At 32.9% G+C, this 19,874-nt stretch overlaps 1 protein-coding gene across 6 annotated transcripts in view; it reads left to right on the forward strand.

The window, feature by feature from the left end:
- The window catches only part of LOC105449330 (SLIT-ROBO Rho GTPase-activating protein 1-like), a 108,952-nt gene that overhangs the window by 67,874 nt on the left and 21,204 nt on the right, over nt 1-19,874 (forward strand). For all 6 annotated transcript variants that reach the window (XM_011688480.1, XM_011688482.1, XM_011688483.1 and 3 more), the window contains 3 exons: nt 9,156-9,339; nt 15,276-15,441; nt 17,533-17,760. In XM_011688480.1, coding sequence (XP_011686782.1) covers nt 9,156-9,339; nt 15,276-15,441; nt 17,533-17,760 — 578 coding nt within the window. The remainder of the gene's footprint in view (nt 1-9,155; nt 9,340-15,275; nt 15,442-17,532; nt 17,761-19,874) is intronic.

Here is a 19,874-nt window from a genome sequence, read left to right on the forward strand (position 1 = left end):
ACTAAACTAAAAAATTGCACGCAAATGAGGTTTACATCGTTCGAAAGCGTAAATCTTTAGCTTTAATTTCAGCACCCGTTCAGCAATGTGCGATTTTTTTTCACCGAGTTATTCAACATTGAAGCAAAAATGACCATTTTATTTTTAGAATCTTCATTTTGTTGTCGTAAACTAGAATATTTTTTGCGTATTTTGAAAAAAAAGCAGTTAGCTAGCATTATTAGTAACAGAGCTATGAATTTTTGAAAAATAAAGTAGTCTAATTTTTAATTGTTTATATCTCGATTAATTTTGCAATAAGAAAAAAATTCTTTGGCACAAAATTCTGTCTCCCAAAGTACTACCTTTGTGCAAAATTAAAAAAATTTCTGAGATATGACTGATCCGCTTCACGTGGAATAGCCCATACATAAACGCAATAATCGTCATGTTCAGGATGCCGTAGCAAAAAAACTGTTCATTTTCATGGTTTCGGCCCATGGAGACTTTTGATCGGCATGAATAAAACTACAAAATAGCACAGTTTCAGCTAATTTGACCGAAACCCATTTTTCATAAGATTCTTGTGGGGTCCTTTTTCGATCCGTGAAACGAAAAATCGCGATATCTTTTTTGATATTAATTTCACGGCTTCGAGTGATAAGAACTTTTGTTAGAACTCTTGGGGTGCTACCCAGAATTGTCGACAGAACTTCCGGAACTGTTAAAAATTTTTTCTATCACTCGAGAGCAAAAAAATTTTTAACAGTTCCGGCAGTTCTGTCGACAGTTCTGAGTAGCACCTCAAGAGTTCTAACAAAAGTTCTTAATACACAAAGCTCTAGTATTAACGGTTGAGGAGTTATCTCAAATTTTCTTTTTGTTTTTTGTGAAGTTGGCACCCCAAAACTTTTTTATTAGATTTTTTTGCTTAATTCGCCGGAACTATTTTTAATTTTATGCAGGAACTCTGGAACTCTTTGAGATGCACTCAGAACTGTATCGAAAAATTTATTTAAAAAAAAATGAGGTGCTAACTTCCCAGAGGTTTAATATCAAGGCAATGAAAATACAATAGTGTCAAACATTCTCAAAAGATAGGCACAACTTTGAGTCCCTATACTTCGCACACCAGTCATATGCTCAACTTTTAAATTTTATGCGATTATTGTCTCATCATGATTAGTCATTTAGTATAAAATTTGGTTCAAAAATCGAGGTCCAGAAAACGGGCGATTTTTGCGGCGGCTCTTTGATTTTGTAACTATTTTGCTTATATTGGAGAGAAATATGATTTTATGAAATTGTCAATATATATGAATTGTATCCGAACCTACTTCCAATTAGATTAGAAATTGTCGAATCGAATTGAATCTTATCTGATTCGATTTAATTCAATTTGTATTTGGATAATTCGCATATTCTATTGTAAATATTATATATCTACTAATATATCTAGTGTAAATACTAACTTTAACAAATATTATGACAAATGTTCTACATATATCTTTTTTAATTTATAATATGACTTTACATTATAGCTTCACTGAAAGATTTTAGGCACAGACATGTGTATTTTTTAGCTGTTTTAATCGGCAATGACATCTATTACAGAGAGTTTTTATACTTTTCGGATATGTAATTATTATCCATTCTTCGCACAATCTGTTCGATCAGAGATCGTGCACAACGAAGAAACTTGTTTCTTCGCATACAGCGATCGCGGCATCTTCGAGAATAAAATGGTTGAACGTATTTTGGGATCGTTCTAAAGACTCGACCTCGCTTTCCCTTTCTCTCTCTCTCTCTCTCTCTCTCTCTCTCTCTCTCTCTCGATAATCGTTGCACACACACATACACGTGCGTATTTCTGGTCGCGGCGGGGGTGCGATGCAGCGCTGCAACCGGTTCGCGCTTTGTCGTGGGTGGTTTTTAGGCGCAGCTGCTTTCTCGACTGTCTCTCTTTCCTCTCTCCCTCTCCCTCTCTCTCTCTCTTTCTCTTTATCTTTGAGCATAGACACGTTTTTGTGCGGTATTCTTCTCTCGTCTTCGATGATATTCTTGAAATTTTCGTCCCACATCGCCGACTTTGCCACAAAGTTAGTTAAACACGTTGAAAGACGCGAGTTATGTGCGCATTATCGTTTTGACTGGAAAATCAACCTATGAATAACAAGATATTCAGTGTCTCTTTTATTTTGAAATTTATTTTATAAAAAAGTTTATTTTTTATAAATAAAAAAAATATTTGCTTAAATTTTTACAAGTTTATATCTGAATTAGTTTTTATTTATTTACTTGCGACAGATCATCTGTGTTATATAGATTTGCAATCCAGAGTATAGAAAAATGACGTTATTTAAATAATTAATTCGATGTTCTTGACATATTTCGCTTTCCGCGATATCAGTTAAAATTAACTACATTATTAAATATAAATTTAAGGCTTGTTTTTGCAAAGCAATAATCCAAAATTAAAAGGATGAGCAAAAAGTATGTAGGCGAAAAATAATTAATATTTATCTGAAAATATATAGAATCAATATCAACATTTAGTTGGGGAGTCCTAAAACATTCAGTTTTAGGACTCTCAGAATTTTCTTTAGCCAATAAAATAAGATTAGAATTAACATAATGATTAGATAAATAAATAGATGAAAATAAAAATGTCACAGACACTATGTCCATAAATGTGTATATATACCAGTATATAAAAACATAATCTGATTAAAATTAAAAAAATAAAAATAATTGTTAAAGTAATCATAAAATAAAATTAGGTTTTTAAGAAACTGTTGCGTGTTTGCGGTCTCTAGATCAATATCATTCTAATTATAATTATATCATATACAATAATATTTATGGCTTCTTTAAATAATTCAGTATAACTCTCGATATAACTTTCAATGAAATTACACAATAATTTAGTTAATTCTTATTATTAGTTTAATCTGACTTTGATAAATACGACTTTACGTAATTGTCATTAGAAAAATATGTATTGATTGTGTTTAATAAAATATTTGTAATGAAAGTCAGTCAACATCTAATCACCGAGCAAACCAACAATAAAATTTACTGAAGACAAATTCTGTACATTATTTTTAAATACGATAGGACTTCTTTAAATGGTATGATTGTCGTTTTACGTGTGCTAATGAACGAGACAAAGACGCATGATTAGTTTTTTTAGAAGATACACATAAGAAAATATCAATTCTATTACTAAGAAAAGCGACTACTTAATTTACTTTTTTTTAAATAAATATCTTTAACAAAAATATTTTTTTGATAATAGTCTTAAAAATGTGTTTATCACAAATTTTGGAAAGCCATTATCGTGTACTCGCAAAAAGAATACTTTATAATTCTTCAAAGAATATTATAAAATTGTATCAAAGAAAAGTGAAAATAATAAGCAAATCGAATTTTAATTTTAAATTTTAATTTTATATTCTTAATCGAACAATTAAATAACTAGGATTCAAATTATATTTTAAATAAATTTAATGGTTTTGTTGAATTTATGATAGATTTGCGGATACATGAATTTATGGAAATATTTGAAATAAATAAAATTTATTTAATTTAAGTAATTTATAGTATATAATTTGTATGTGTGTATACATACAAAAAAATTAAATATTCTTTGTTTTAAGTAAGTAATGAGTGATATTTTAAGACTATTATGAAGAAAATATTTTTTTTTAAGATATAATCATTATTTAAAAGAAGAAAACTAAAATTGAATAATTGATTTTTTTAGTATTAGAAATGATATTTTTTTGCATGTAGTTTATGTGAACGAAAGTAACTATTTAATTTTGACAACGCGGTTTCTTAACACTTAAAAATGTCATTATGAATTAACAACTTCTAGCTTGCGCAATAGGATCTATACAACAGGATCAATATTTTACAAGCATACTATATTTTAGCAAAGGTATGATTGATACAGTACACATATATTGCACAATTTTAATAAAGATCAATAATTAATCAATAATATGATGCAATATCAAATCCTATATCAATACTATGCAATAATATTGATATTTAGCTTCCGCTTTAGATATTGATATTGCTATTAATACTAGTCTATATTTATATTATGACAATATATTACAATGTAGGTATGAATATTATATTAATCTGATTGTCGAAATTTTCATTTAAAATTGGAATTTTGTGTCATCATACGTCCCGTATACATTAATTGTAACTGACACTATAATCATAATCGATCATTCGAAGAGATCGGGATTGAATGGGAACGAACGGCCTGCTGCATCGTATAGCCTATTTCGCTAATAGTGCCTATCGCGGTCTAGTTAATCATCAGTAAGCCGCAATTCTCCGTCTTCAAAGTACAACGAGAGCGCGCGTCGCGTCGCGTCGCGCGGTACCTTTTCCCTTCCTCTTGTGATTGACGTTGTTGATCGGTTGTTCGGGCGATTCGTTGTTATCCTCCCCTCATTGGTTAGTGGTTTGTCAGTCGATGCATCCGACCACGATGATGCGCGGCATACATCGACCTCTCGCTCGTTAGATGACTAACTCAGCGGGGGTGCGCATATAGGGTGTCCCAGAAACGTCGAATATTTTTCCATTTGTATTTTTCCGACTGCACTTTCTTTGATCGATTTATATACAGGCGACATTTTTATTATTATCGTCCGTAGCTTTCCATTTTTTTAATCATTTGTACACTTTCGTATAATTTATAAACTTCAAATTAGAATTCTTTCGAGATTTGCTCGAAATTAATTGCAAGATACAATTCTGCCATCTGTTTCCTTTTCTGAAGAAGGGAATTTGCCAGGTTCTCGTTTTCGTCAATTATTTTAGAAATGACTTGCTATATTTTTTTTTCAAAAAAGTATAGACTTTGAGTTTAGATTTTTGAATCCACAGAAAAGCAATGAGACCTGTCGTTTTGGGGTGCCCTGTATAGAGAAGCCCCGGTTGTGTGCATTCGAGAATGCGTTTATTTACCTCCGTGTGTCGGTTGCATGTCTGCGTCTCGTCCGCGTTTCGGGGTCAAAGATCGCTCCGCGTCCTTTCGGGAAGGATGAATCACGCGCGCGGAAGTAAGGAAATCGATAGGGCCTCCCTCCCGTCCGAGAGTGCATCGAAACTCGCCCTTGGAAAACCCTCTGCCCGCGTTGTTCTCTCGGGATATCAGACAAACCGAGTGAAACTTTTTCCATTAATAATAATCGAAAGAGATGAGAAAAAATAGATAAAAGCAAAATAATTAATTATAAATGTCAAACTGGTTTATAAGAAAGTTATTTTTATATTATTTTATATAATAATGTGTAATAATGTATAATAATTTTATCATTTTATTATAAATCTGATTGGCAATTATTTTCTGAACATAATTTTCTTCAGTATTACTATTGTAATATTAATTATAATATTTTAGTAATTAAAATTATTTAAATTATACAAACAATTTGTAAAATTTATATAACGATGATAGCGGAGGTATAATGTTAAATTTGGAATAAATGATAGGCAGTGATTATCAGAAAGCCTCTCTTTGGTATCGATTCTCCCTTTAGAATTATACAAACGAGACAGTCAAGTCAAGATTGACGTGTCTCCTCTTCACTCCTCGGTCTCTTTAATTTACAGTGCTCCGTTAAAATTAGAAAGATCGCGTTAAACAAATATGAGAAATTTTACAGAATAAAGGCACAAAACCAAGTAATATGGAATATTGATAAACAGAACATAATTATTTTATCTTATTTCTTTAATTCAAACACCAATTTATTATATTTTTGATGTAAGTTGTTAATATTAACTAAATATATATATAATTGTACTCCTAATAATTTTAATTAAGAATTTCTTCTTTAAGTTATCAGACTGGTATCTCTATAAATGTAATAGAAACAGAAAGAAAACAAATAATCTTTTAATTAAATTTAAAATTACATTTAGATTGACTTTCGATTCTTTCTTATTAAAGTTTAACAAAGTGTTAATTACCTAAAAAAATCTAGGAAATCTGAAATTTTTAGAGAATTTTTTTTTATCCTTGAAAATCAATGATTTTCATGGAATTTTATTTACCGATATTCAGGAAAATTTTTGAAGTTTTTTTACTTATTAAATTTGAATTCTGTCTCTGGAAACATTAGCCCTTTGATCATTTTTTCTTGATTGCAAAATGTTGCAAATCGACATTCAGTTAGTAAATAAATCTGAAAAATAAATATGACAAACATATTATCTAATATCCATACACATCTCTCTCGTGCATCTCGTGAAATTTTATAAAAGAAGTCAGAACAATACGTAATAATAAAGAAGTTCATTGATACTTTATACATATTATATGCTTTATATATATTGAGTCCATTTCCATATTATATCCTATAAATTCGCGGTTCTTATTCTATTCGAGATTTATATAATGTTTTGTAGAATCACTGTCTTCTACTAATTTATAAGGTACATGTGTACCTTAAATATAAATTAGTTAAGTATAAATTAGTAGAAATACCTTTTGCGTTGCTTGTATTCCAATTTATTTCAAAGTTGCATTAAAAATTTATCTAATCTTATCAAGAATCTCGAATAAAAGTGCCTGAAAAATTCGGGAAATTCTCTTTTTCATAAGATTTCAGTAAATACTCAGTTTAAATAAATTTTCCTTACGTTTTAGTCTACCTAATTGGCCACATGTGACGATTAAGATGTGGGCCGTGATGACGGCAAAAAAAAAAAGACCGCGGCGTACTTTTTCATCCACGCTGGGATATTTCCCGGAATTAACATTTATCGTCGGACGCCGCCGTCGCGCTCATAAATGGTCCATTCGTGAGTTTTGAGACTGAGCTGCCGATGAACCAATCCCGTTTAGAGCCCCCGATAATTGGTAACACGTGGAACGGACTGACATGTGGTCGAGAATGACGTTTCTCCCAGGCCTCTCCGTTCCCTTTTTTTCTTTTTCGGGGTAATCAACGATATTCCGCAAAACACGAGACGAACGTCGACGTCGACGTTGGAACCATTTACACGTTCTTGATCTGTCATAAACAGAAACGCCCATTTCGATTCGAAGTGCGCCGCTCACACATTCGCTCACATATCGCCGGACCTTTTTTTCTCCCTCTCTCCCTTTCTCTTCTTTTAACGATTTGTTCAAATCATTGCTCGGTTCGATGAAAGAAAGAGCGCCTTAAACCACCGTCCAGCAGCTCTGGGAGCACCCGCGCCCTCCCAACCATCGTCCAATTACGTTGATTGATTGACGCTTACGCGACGGCGGATACGCGGCGAAATGGTATTTCCGCTTCGGGAGCATCCGTCAAGCTTAATATTATAAATTAGATCGAGCGATGTAAGCGCGGTAATAGTCAGAATCATTTCTCCGAAAACTTGAGGGAATTGAAGTATAGATTCAATCTCTCAATCGGACAGAGCGCCAGAACTATCTGGGGAAATCTTAAAAGAACTTGAAGTCCTCGAATGTTTTTTTCTGGCTAAATTAAAGAGATTTCTGAGGGGGACTATTTTCTAAGATTTTTGAGACTGATAGAGAGAGACTCCATTTGTTCTGATTGTAACTGCGCTGAGTGCATGAAGAACGAGAGAAATGAAAATTATTTCTAGTCTCGCGCCGACGATGGATTATGTGAACAATGTATTCGACCGCGGTCACTTCGCGCCGTTTATTATCGGAGTCGAAGGAAGTTTCGGAACGGAAACGAGATACGGCCGCGACAATAAATCACGCGGTACGCGCGAGCGCGAGTATGAGCATCTCTTTCTCTCCCTTTTCCCGTCTCGGCAAAGATACAAAACGATAGATCGTTTCGCGTCGCGTACGATCGTTTATTTTTAGCTTTAGTCGTCTTGAGAAGCCGAGACATCGTTCCTCCTTCTCGTCATTGTCTCGCGGATAACATTAATGGAATACGGATTACTAAGGGGGAAAGAGAAAGGGGGGGAGAGAGAGAGATAGAGAGAGAGAGTCTCGGAAGTCTCTGACACGATCGTGTCAAAGTCCTTCCTCACGACACCCGTCATCCCCGAGACATTATTATTCCACGCAGCATACGCCTCTTTGCCATTGTTATCGATGCGAGAATAAAATGACTTCGATGTTGAGGATCGCCGTAGACGGCGCTAAAAACTGAATAAAGAAATTCGATCAAAATCTATATCTTAAAGTGATTTAATTATACAGTTAATTTTCTAACAATAAGATAGCATCTACAAGTTAATAATGTTTGTTAAGACTTAATGGATACGGATTCGTATCATCGATTTTTCGAGCGATTGCGAAAGAGATAAAAAAATTGTACTGAAAGAAAAAAATGGTTGCAATTATCATAATTTAATTATAATTTGTAGTCATTTTTATGCCAACTATATTATTTTTAGTGGTTTTAATTATGCAAATTATATTTTGCTTTACCTGCATCATGATCATTACAATTATGATATGCATTCATGCAACTGTCATGAAAGTGATTGTTTTTATTTTTTTCTTTTGCACATTTTTTAATTATTTTAATTTAAATTATTATTTAAATGGTAAACGAAGGTTGAGAAAAAAATAGTTATATTTACATTTAGAAAAAAAGACATAATGGTGATAATACGGGTGATAACTATACAAATTTTTTATATGTAGAATTAATGTACATACTTGAATAAACTATTTTATAGTTATTACCACTATTTCTAGTAAGTTATTGCGATTTAATTTATAGTACAATTGGTAAAATTATAAATATAAAGTTGTTAGTATTAATATGTATTAATATTAACAATAATAATTATATATAAAAAATGGAGCTCTTAGTCATAATTATTTTAGCATTCATTTATAGTTATGAATACCAAACACTTTTTGTTCAGTATGAATATCGGTTTCGAAAACGATCCTGAAGACTTTGAAAGAACTCGTGGCGGAAGTCCTTTCCTCTTAGTCCCCGTAAATTTATGACCTTCGAGGTAGCAGCGGATCGATATCGGTCTCGACTTTGAGAAGACCAAAATTTATTTGCTAGAAGACTCGCAAGCTTCGGCGGCGATCAATTTCCGGGGATTACTTTACAGGTCTTCGTGTATTTCGTGCGACACCCAAAACGCGTGATCAGGATTCGCGAGCACTGACGGGGTTTCCCCCTTTTCTCTGCTTGCAGATATACGGCTACAGCTGAACGAGCAGCTGAGATGTCTCGACGTGAGGATGGAGGCGCAAGTCGCCCTCGTGGCCGAGCTCCAGGATTTCTTCCGCAAAAGGGCGGAACTGGAGCTGGATTACAGCAAGTCCCTCGACAAGATGGCCAGGAGCATACAGTTGAGGCATAAGGAGCAGAAACAGAAGTACGATAAGTACATTTATTGTGTCTATTAATTTTATTTCCAATTTTGAATGTGCCTATTTACATTGTCTTTAGCGAAGAGGACATTTAGATTAGAAAAGAAAGAATGCATAAATCACGAAAAGGAATGTATTGTGTAAGATATACAATTTTATCATTTTGGAGACATTAACAATTGCAAATACATAAGATAATTACACGAATTTGCATTTGCATCACAGTAATCTAATTATTAAATTAAGGACAAAAGAGGCTAATGAGAGTCAAGCGCGGTACTTACAAGGGAATACACGGAAGTGTCCCCCTCCGATTTAAATGAACTTTGGATATGTTAAAATATAGACAAAAATAAGATACTGACAATTTTTTTATACGTGCTGAGTCGCACGTTAAGGGGGTAAAACATTCCTTAGAAAAAAATCGGTTTTTCTATTTCAATGCGAATATCATCAAAACTACGAGAGATAGAAAAAAATGTTTGAACCAAAGTTAAATGGCTTTAAGAATACTTTATAATTATAATTTCAACTAATTTTCTTATTAATTATTTTTTTGTTTACCCTCACAATCAAACATTTTTTTTTTAATTTTTCGAATTTTTTAAACCAAATTAAAGATTATTTTAAGATAAATTCAACCATGTGTGATAAAGTTATTTTCAGAAGTATCATTTTCGAGAAATAATTATAAACGCTTTTGTACGCACACAATCTGTACTCGTTTATGCGCTAATTCACCTACATGAATTTGGCGCCCGACTTTTACTAACAATAAGTTTACAATAAAAAATTGTAACTATCTTATTTTTGTTTGTATTTTAACATATCCAACGCTCATTTAAATCGGAGGGGGACACTTCCGTGTGTTCTCTTGTTAGTGCGCAAAAATCAATTTGTAATAATACTTTTAAATACATGGATATATAGACGGATAGATATTTCGGCTCATTGTCAGCCAATTCGAGCCATTTTCAGCATTATAAAATCTCAAATGAAATATATTATTCTCCACACACATGTCAAGGTTAATATTTATTTGTATAAAACATTTGTTGTCAATAATTGGTGTCAAATTATACTTTCATAAAATGATTACGTTACAACCCAAGTGATATGTATATACAATTCAAAATGAAAAAATTAAATCTTAATAAAATAATTTTTATGTAAAAACACTTTGCGCTGCTAGACCTAGTAAGAAAAACAATAATAAATAAACAATTTTAAAGTAATAAATTTAATCAGAAAATTAAATAAAATAAAAAGCGCCAAGTGTTTTTACATAAAAATTATTTTATTAAGATTTAATTTTTTCATTTTGTATTATACATACATATAACTTGGGTTGTAACGTAATTATTTTATGAGAGTGCAATTTGACATCAATTATTGACAACAAATATTTTATACAAACAATATAGGTACACATTACATGGGTTGAATAAGATATTTTTTTTTAACTTGGCGCCATTTACTGATATAAAATCTTTTATACAAGTAATAGTAATTGAATAATAAGGTACCATACATAATTTTTACTTAATTTGACGCCATTTACTGATATCAATTTTTTTATAATTCTTTTAAGTAATAGTAATATACATACACTAAAGTAAAGTTAGTTAACATCAAAGTATAAGTACAAAAAGAGATGTCACTTAGATTTTATCCTTTTTAAAAATTATTATATTTAATTTGGATACAAGTTTTTTTTCTAGGAGCGCGCTTACACTTGACATCCTTTTTACTTTTTTTTAAAAAGTCAATTTTATAACGATATCACGCATTTTGTAGTGTTATAACACTCGGATTAATACTTGTTCGCGGAGAATGTTTTACTTGAGGAGAATTGCTCCGTCGCATATTATCCCATTCTCGTGTTTTTTTTACTGGGCTTATAACAGAAATTGTGTAACCCACTGAAAGATATAGATAAAGAAGGCAATATAGATCTGACCTTTCATCTTTCTACTAAAATAAATAATCAGTTATAACTATCTATAATGTAATATATAAATGTCTACTAAAATGAATGACTAGTTATAACAATAATATAAAGAAATATAGTTAATTATAACATTAATATAATATAAATATAATGTAAATATATAAAAAATGTCTTTTAACATACTTCATCTGTATCTGTAATATTTATCCAATAGATGGTTTACATTGTTATGATAGTAAGTAAAAAAATCATATGAATAGGATATGCGACGGGATAATTCTCGAGTAAAAGATCCTCCACAAACATTAATCCGAGATACCCTGTATATATATGTACATCAAGAAAAAGATACATGATAGTAACCTCACTTAATAACCTCACTTGTCATTGGAAAAAATATATGCGTTTAGCAGAGAGAACAGAGAACATTAGTGAGTGCTCAGTGATTCTTTAATATGATTAATTCTTTTTTTAATTTAGATTTTCTGGATTTAAGTGCAGAAACCAATCGTAATAAAAAAATAATTAAACGCACACTGATCTGTTTTATCTGATGTTTGTATCATCACATTAATCAGTCGATATATGTATACATCGATCGAAGCGTGCGAGGCTGCAAGGTTAAAAACGGACGAAAAAACATTTAATTTTGCGGTGGCTCTTTAATCGTAAGAAAATTAGCTGCTTAGCAGAAGAGTTAAAACGAGCAGTAATTATTTTAAATGTTTACGTCTACTTTTTTTATAGATAGAATTAAATTATGACGCCAGAGATTTGTTAATTGGATAATTTTATAAAAAGCGGAATGTGGCAAAAAAACAATGAGAAAAATTAATTTTGCCGCGGATTGCGATGCTAAATGATTAATGAAGACGCAGCACGCGTTAATTAATTCGCTGTAATTCAGGCGCGTGCACCACGTGTTGCACGATGCAATTGAAACGACGCAATTGACGCATCCATATAACACGACATTATACATTTGCGCTATTACATTACATCACGTTGCGCAACGCGAATTGTTTCACGATTACATTACGTAAATTTTGATTAAATATGCGATTATATATTTGTGCTGTAGACCTTGATCATGCATGATTACACATTTCGATCATGAAATGCATAATTTATTGGTGCGCTGAGATTGATCCAGATACCTTAAATATTTATCGTAGAATGTCTCTAAACTAAAATCAGCTATAAATCAGCTTAAATATTTTAAGTACATTTTCAAGAAATTATGTTTCTTTTTCTCCTTAAAGAGTCAATATTGGATCATTAATATATGGAGAAGATAGAAATCAATATTTAAAAGTAGCACGACTAGGATAAATAGATTATGTTTGACAGTCTATTTGCGATATTAAAATCAGTTTAGATATTTGATTTATAACATTGAAATAATATTCTGCAGCCTGGTCATGTTTTTAATATTTGATTTATAATAGTAAAATGATTTTTCTACAGTCTTGGGCCATAAGTATAAAGCATTCTCAATTTATTCTATTTTCTTGAAAAAAAAAAGGTAATAAAAGTTAAAGAAAACCAAGAAAATATTAAAATGGTTATAAGAATTAATATTATTTTTCAATAAAATTGTTTTTTTATTAAATAAAACGTTTACGTTAATTTGTACAGGTACTTTATACTTATGGCCAAGGCTGTACAATAACAATTTAGAAAGCAATTTTCATATACCGCAAATACTTTTTCTTATACTGTCATTGTATGAAAATTAAACACTAATTACTTTGTTGTTCTTTGTTGAATTTTCCTTTCGAGAAAGACTTTTGTTTGCATGCAAAATCATCTCGATATTATGGAACTATTTCATTGTTAATGTTATCACAATAACAGCAATTTCATTGCATTGTTAATAACGTCATAACATAATTAATGATTAATAAATAAACATCGTTGTTAGACTTATGAATTATACAGCTGTCGCATATCTCGTGACGATTTGTATTTCTCGTATTTATTCCACGTGTGGTATTGACGCGATTGACATTTTCCGCGCTCCACTTTTGCGACGGACGGACGGACGGATGGGCGAAACGACAGAAAAGTGGACGGCTTCGCATTTTTCCCGCGTCCTACACGCGCGTGCACAGCATCTGCTGGCGCGCCGCATTTGCGACATGCCCCAGTTCCTCCTCGTCATTCAACCCTGTGAACGTGCGGGGCGCCCCTTTTGTGCGCCGTATTCAGCATCCACAAAAGGGACGCCTCACTCGTGCGCACAGTGTACACTCGTGGTACGTACACGGGATACACACGGATAAAACGTAATCCGTAACCACGACGACACACTCTCATCGTTTCCCTCTTGCGCGTCTCCCTCATTTCGCTCTGGGAGATATCGCGAATCGATAGTTTCGCTTCTTTGCGAAGACGCATCCGGGGTTACATCGTCACATTCGTTTACCCTTTCCCCAAGAAATTATAATTATCGTAAAGTAGGTTTTGTGGTCGATAACCGGATAACCTTTTTTTTAGATGGCCCACTTGTGGCTTTAAAAGTATCGTTCGCAAACGTTTATAATAAAATAATTTTCTACGTAATGCATATTGAGGATTATAACCACGTTTTTGTTATTTGTACAAAAAAAGGTACAAAAGGTCTGTTTGTAAATCGAAAAAATTTCAGGCACTCGATCTACAATTTCTGGCTATATTATTAGACACGCGGATTTTTTGATAGATTTATTTTTGTGTGGAAATCACTTTTTATTGTTGAACTAAAATAATAAAATATTATTTGTTTATCGGAAAAATGGGCTTTGCTTCGCAATGCATTCAAATTTTTACAGATATATCTTATTGATATAAAATGTAAAGGTATATAATATACATATAAATATAGGTATAATATATGTATATAAATATAGGTATAATATATGTATATAAATATAGGTATATAATTAATGCAAAAATTTCTCTCTATCTAAAAATTTTTCAATTTTTAAGAAATTTCCAAATGTACAGTCTTTCGTTATATTATTAAACGCATCGATTTTTTGATAGATTCATTTCGAGTAGTCGAAAATAACAACTATTTTTATTTTATATCTAAAGTAAAGTAAAAAAGTAAAAAAGTCTAAAGTAAAAAAGGGATAGCTTCTCTTTTGTCTGTTGTGAACATTCTTAATGAATAAAAATAGTTTTGTTAGTATTCGTCAAATATTTATTCATTTCTATAAAATAAAAAGGTATATAATATGTTTTCTTTATATTTTGTTAAGTTGTTGACTATTAGATCCCTGATTCTACATTATGTAATGTTTAATTTAAAATGTTTATATGTATAAATTAAAATTTACTACAAATAAACAAATAAAACGGAATTTCTATAATACGAGTAGAAACGGAAAACACGTGTGCTTTTCTTGCTGTCGTCTCGCAATAGTTAACAAATTCATACTTTCTCATAGATATTGTGAATGACAAATGAATTAAGGCAAGCTTATACATTTTATAGAGATTATTTTCTTTATATCTTAATTCAAATTGTGATTAGATAAAAAAACAATGATAGATAAATTATAAAATAAATCTGATTCATGGGATATAATTCCATGGGATCATGGGAAATAAATTGTAGAAAAAATATGTGTCTAATACGGCCAGGAATCGTTTACTATATCTAATCAATTTTAGATTTGTAAAACTAAGGCAATTTTAGGCACCTTGCTTAGCATTATAAAACGTCGTTTAATTTAAATCTAAATTGTAAAGATATACATATAGTGAATTTTGCATGCATGAATGAGCAAGTGGGACAATCGCTATTACGTGTGTACAAATGTAAAGGCGGAACGATATGCGTTTGGGCTGCAAGACGACCGAGCGACGCGAGCGCGAGCGCTTTAAATCGGCTCGTTAGCGACCGATTTAATTGCCGTGTAATTACGTCGATGTAGACGCGCGCGCGGGACACGCATATCCGCTGCCGATTCAACATCGCCTCTTATCGATCGTTTTCCGCAGGCGGGAACAATGGCCCATGTTCTCCAGCTACGCCTGCTGGCAGCAGCTCGTGAATGAGACCAAGTCCCTCAGCAGGGATCATGCCGCCCTGTCCGAGGTCTACAGCACCCACCTCGTGGGTCGCCTCAATCAGGTGATGGAGGACGTGCAGCGAATTTACAAGCGTGTGAGTGTCATACACCCCCCTCCCCTTCCGCGGTACACGATACCATTATAGCAGATAGTCAGGACCGTGCACGATTGCATCGCGCGTCGCACCGTATGTCGTATCGTGAGAAGTTGGACTGCTCCATTGTCTCGTCGAATTAATTGCCTCGAATGTCTCCATTTCACCGTCGTCGCGCCGCGATGTTTCGCCACGACTTGATGGCGCTATTGATTATAATCGGGTACCGAGAACGAACACGAGTGCTGATTCCAACATGACGAAATTCTCGACGTAGTCTTGCACGATCCTTCACACTCAGAGAAAAACATGCGATGACAACTGTACATATAAGTTTTACTTAAAATTAATGTAGGGTAACTTCGTTACATACGCCGCGCGAGAATTTATGCCGCAGAAGTCAGAAAAAATAAAAAAGTGAAAGTAATTTTCTCGCAATCACTTTTATGTTATGTTATACATACTTTTATGTTATATTAGTATTGTGTTATGATTTCAGTTTTTTACTGTTAATATTTATAAAATTATTGTAAGTTAAATCAATTTATCACTGTAATAAGTAGCGCAACCATAAGTTATAATCTACAATCTATATAAAATGATTATTGTAGGAAATATAAAAGACTTCGTGATTATTTCATGGTACAGTGTAGAGGAATTATAAAGGATAGAGTACAGCAAAATACAAGTGTTTTTTTAGATTATTTGTATATTTTTTCAGTCATTCATTTCACCCGTGAGTAGCCGTATAACGCATATTTTTATACGACAAAAATGCAAGGGTTTAAAAAATTCTTTTTTTAATATAAAAAATAAATATTTTGGATTTCTAATATTTTTTTCTATAGTAGTAAACAGTCTAAAGTTTTTACTGGTATAGTTTATTTACCTTAACCATAATTAATAATATCTGATAAATTAAGTTTTTAATAGATGCGGCGTATATACCGGAATTATCCTACATAGTTGAATAAACTTTTTATAGTTGCAATATATAACTATGTAGTTAAATAAACTATTTTATACACTGAGAAAAATGTTTTAATTGTACTAACATGACATGTGTATGTGTCATGTGGTAGAATGTATTTTGTGCAACTAGCAGAATTTCTAGTTATTGTGATAAGGTATTTTATTTTGACTCAATATTTTACAATTAAAACATTTGATACATTTTATTATAAGAATTTAGTTAATATTTTCCAGGTGAATCTATAAAATTTTTAATTAAAAGAAACATGCGATCAGAATTCTGGTTAACGTTGAACGTAGCGTATTCTAATTGATATATCAATAAGACAGTATAATATATTTAACAGGAAGGAATTAATCATACTCATCTGCTAGGCAAATCCTACAAAAATTCTGATTCATCGATTTTCGAATAGACATAATAATTAAATAGTTTATCTAACAATAAGTAAATCCTACAAGAATTTTGATTTACTGATTTTTGAACAGATATATTGATTGAATCAGATTTCCAGTTAATGCAACCAGATTCTTTTTCCAGTGTAGTTATAACAACTATAAAATAGTTTATTCAACTATATATAAATTTTATGTATATATAAAACTTGTATAGTCCTCACCTTTATCGAGTTATACATTATTTTACAACTGCAATAACTGTGAGATAGTTTATTCAACTATGTTACATTAATTCTACATATAAAACTTATATAGTTGTAATCTTTATAGTTGTTTTTTTATGAGTGTATAATTACAGACATCCTTGTTTTTACTTTTGTAATTCTCGTGTATAAATCTTTCATTGCGCGCTTATTATATGTATGTCTAAATTTATTTACACACGTTTTTTTATACAACTGTAAATTTTTTCGGAAGAGGAAATGTCGCCTCTGTTGCAGCTAATTCATATTGGGTGCTTTTTATTTAGTGACATAAGTCGACACAAGTATCGTTGTATCTTTATTACTCATTGAATGCCAAGAAGGATAGAATGACATTTGTGTCGACTTCTATTATTAAATGGAAAACACCCATTAATTAATTTCACGTTGCTGAGAGATTATACTCTTTGCGCTGTTTTCATTCGCGATTACATCTTTTCGGCGTTTCTTGCTGCAGTGTCGCGAGATCGGCTACGAGACGCACGAGGAGATACTTCGGGTGCTGCACGAGCTGCACACGACCATGAAGACCTATCAGGCCTATCAGGCCGAGTCCAGACAGGCAGAAACGAAGCTCCGTGTCGCCGAGCAGCAACGCAACAAGCTCGAGGTGGCGAATGCGGACAGCCGTGAGAAGCTCGCACGCAGCAAGAAGTACAAGCTCATCGAGAAGGAAGTCAACAAGGTAGGTTTGTAGAATAGAATTTGTCGAAGGTCGACCTCGAGTGCGTCTACACGCTGAGAGTACTCGGTACCCGGGGCTGAAGAAGGTCGATGGCGCTTGATCTTCGCGAGGACTCGCGGTAGAAAGTTTAAGCCCTTCTACCTGGTCGCTTCAACCATCTGCGTTGAGTTGTGTTAACAAATAGAGCCTGGAGTGGCGAAGGAAATTTATATATAGCATGTACAATTTAAATTTCTTTTATTATATTTTAGTTTGTTTGGGATAGATGAATCTTTAAGGAGCTTTTCACTTTTGGAAACTTAATTAGGCTATTTCGGGATTTTTTTTTTAATCTATGCTACGGATTTTTACAGGTTTTTGTAGATTTGTTACATGTATATGAACTATTTTTCAGCAAAAATTTGGTATGTTTAATTTATTATTAATTTTAAAGTTATTAGTGTTTAAACAAGACACTACAAAAACGCGGTGTACATGATACATCTCGACTCTGGATAATCTAAATTTTAAAGCAAAAATTTTCATTTATAAATAGTTGATATATTCTCGGAAAAATAGAAGAAAAAGTGAAAAATAACAAAATAACGTCAGTTTAAAGTTAAAAGTTATTTTTGCATAAAAATTAATCTTTAATAGAGCAAAAAATAGATTAAATTTTTGGAATTTTTGGAAATTCAAGATTTATGCCTGGCTTCAACTATTAAAATTGAAAATTTTCTTGGGATTTGTTTCAGATCATTCAAGCCGAAATATTATATATTTCGTATTTTTCCTATTGGAATACTAATAACTTTAAAATTAATGAAAATATCTATACCAAATTTTTGCTGAAAATAATTTCATGTATGTACAATAAATAAAATTCTACGAAAATCCGTCGCAAAAATATTGTAAAAAAATTTCTGAAAATAGCCTTTTTTATTAACCAACAATAATAAAAACTCAAGGCTAATTAAAACGATAATATAGAAAATTAATGTATCTGTAACGTATTTATTAGAGAAATGTAATAAGTTACAAATAATTAAAAAATAAAAAATCTCAGTACTATAAAAATTGTTTATTAGGCTTCCGAAGATAAAAAGTCTTTTAATACTCAATATCTCACACATTTGAATCTTGAGATTAAAATTCTGTCAAGATGAGTAAAATCTGGCTAAATCTGGCATGTCGTGGGCTCAACAAGATAAGCGCTCCATCGATTCTGAATAAACATTTCACTGCACCGGCGGTATTTGGTACAATATGAAAATATTTATCTTTCTATAATTTGACATACTTTTCATACGATCTCGCGCGATAACGCATGGAGGCTTTGCCTCGATCGCACGCGATTTGTCTGGCTTCTTTCGGGTGTGACCCTGACCGTGGATAAATCTGGCATATTGCGATTTTGTGCGCGTCCTTCGGATTTTGGCACCAATATGAGACGACGGCGGCGGCAGCAACGTGTTATGAGATGCGGCCGGTCGAGGGATTACTCGTCTAACGGATCATCCCGCCGCGACTTTCCCTCTCGTTCCCTCCTTCGCCCGTTCTAGCAAAGATGCTACCGCATCTGGCGCGGCGGAACGGTCGTCGCTTCTGGCGAAAGACTGACGGGTGATTTTACGCCGAGGACGCGCGCAGCGGTTTATCGGCTGACGATTGGCGCGGCCGAGCTCTTTACGATGACGAACACGTTGACGCGGTTTCGACGTCTTTATCACCGTTGCCCATCCACCAGCTGTTCGTGAAGCCAAAGGCAGGAAGTTCTTCGATCGAAGTTTGCCATCGCACGATGATTCGTAAATGTGCCCGGAAATCACGCGGCTCTTCCGGAAAGTCAGAAATAAAACTTTATCGCATACGGAAAGAACGGTTTTGCTAAAGTATCTAAAAATTTAGTTATAATATATAGATCTAAAAAGTGGCGATCGTGGCGCAGGGCGCTGCGTGACAGCTTACTGTGCCGAGGATCCAGGTTTCACCCAGAACTACGGTGTTCTGAAATGCGCTGCCAATGCTCTACGGCATTTAGCAATTCGGAACACGATCTCTGGAAAGCGATCGCCACCTCTCGGTAAGACAAGGCAAAACCACCGAGAGTATTCCTGCCAAATTAGAACACCCGA

The sequence above is a fragment of the Wasmannia auropunctata genome, unplaced genomic scaffold (genome assembly GCF_000956235.1).
Source record: "Wasmannia auropunctata unplaced genomic scaffold, wasmannia.A_1.0 LD336076.1, whole genome shotgun sequence".
In the NCBI taxonomy this organism is placed as follows: Eukaryota; Metazoa; Arthropoda; class Insecta; order Hymenoptera; family Formicidae; genus Wasmannia; species Wasmannia auropunctata.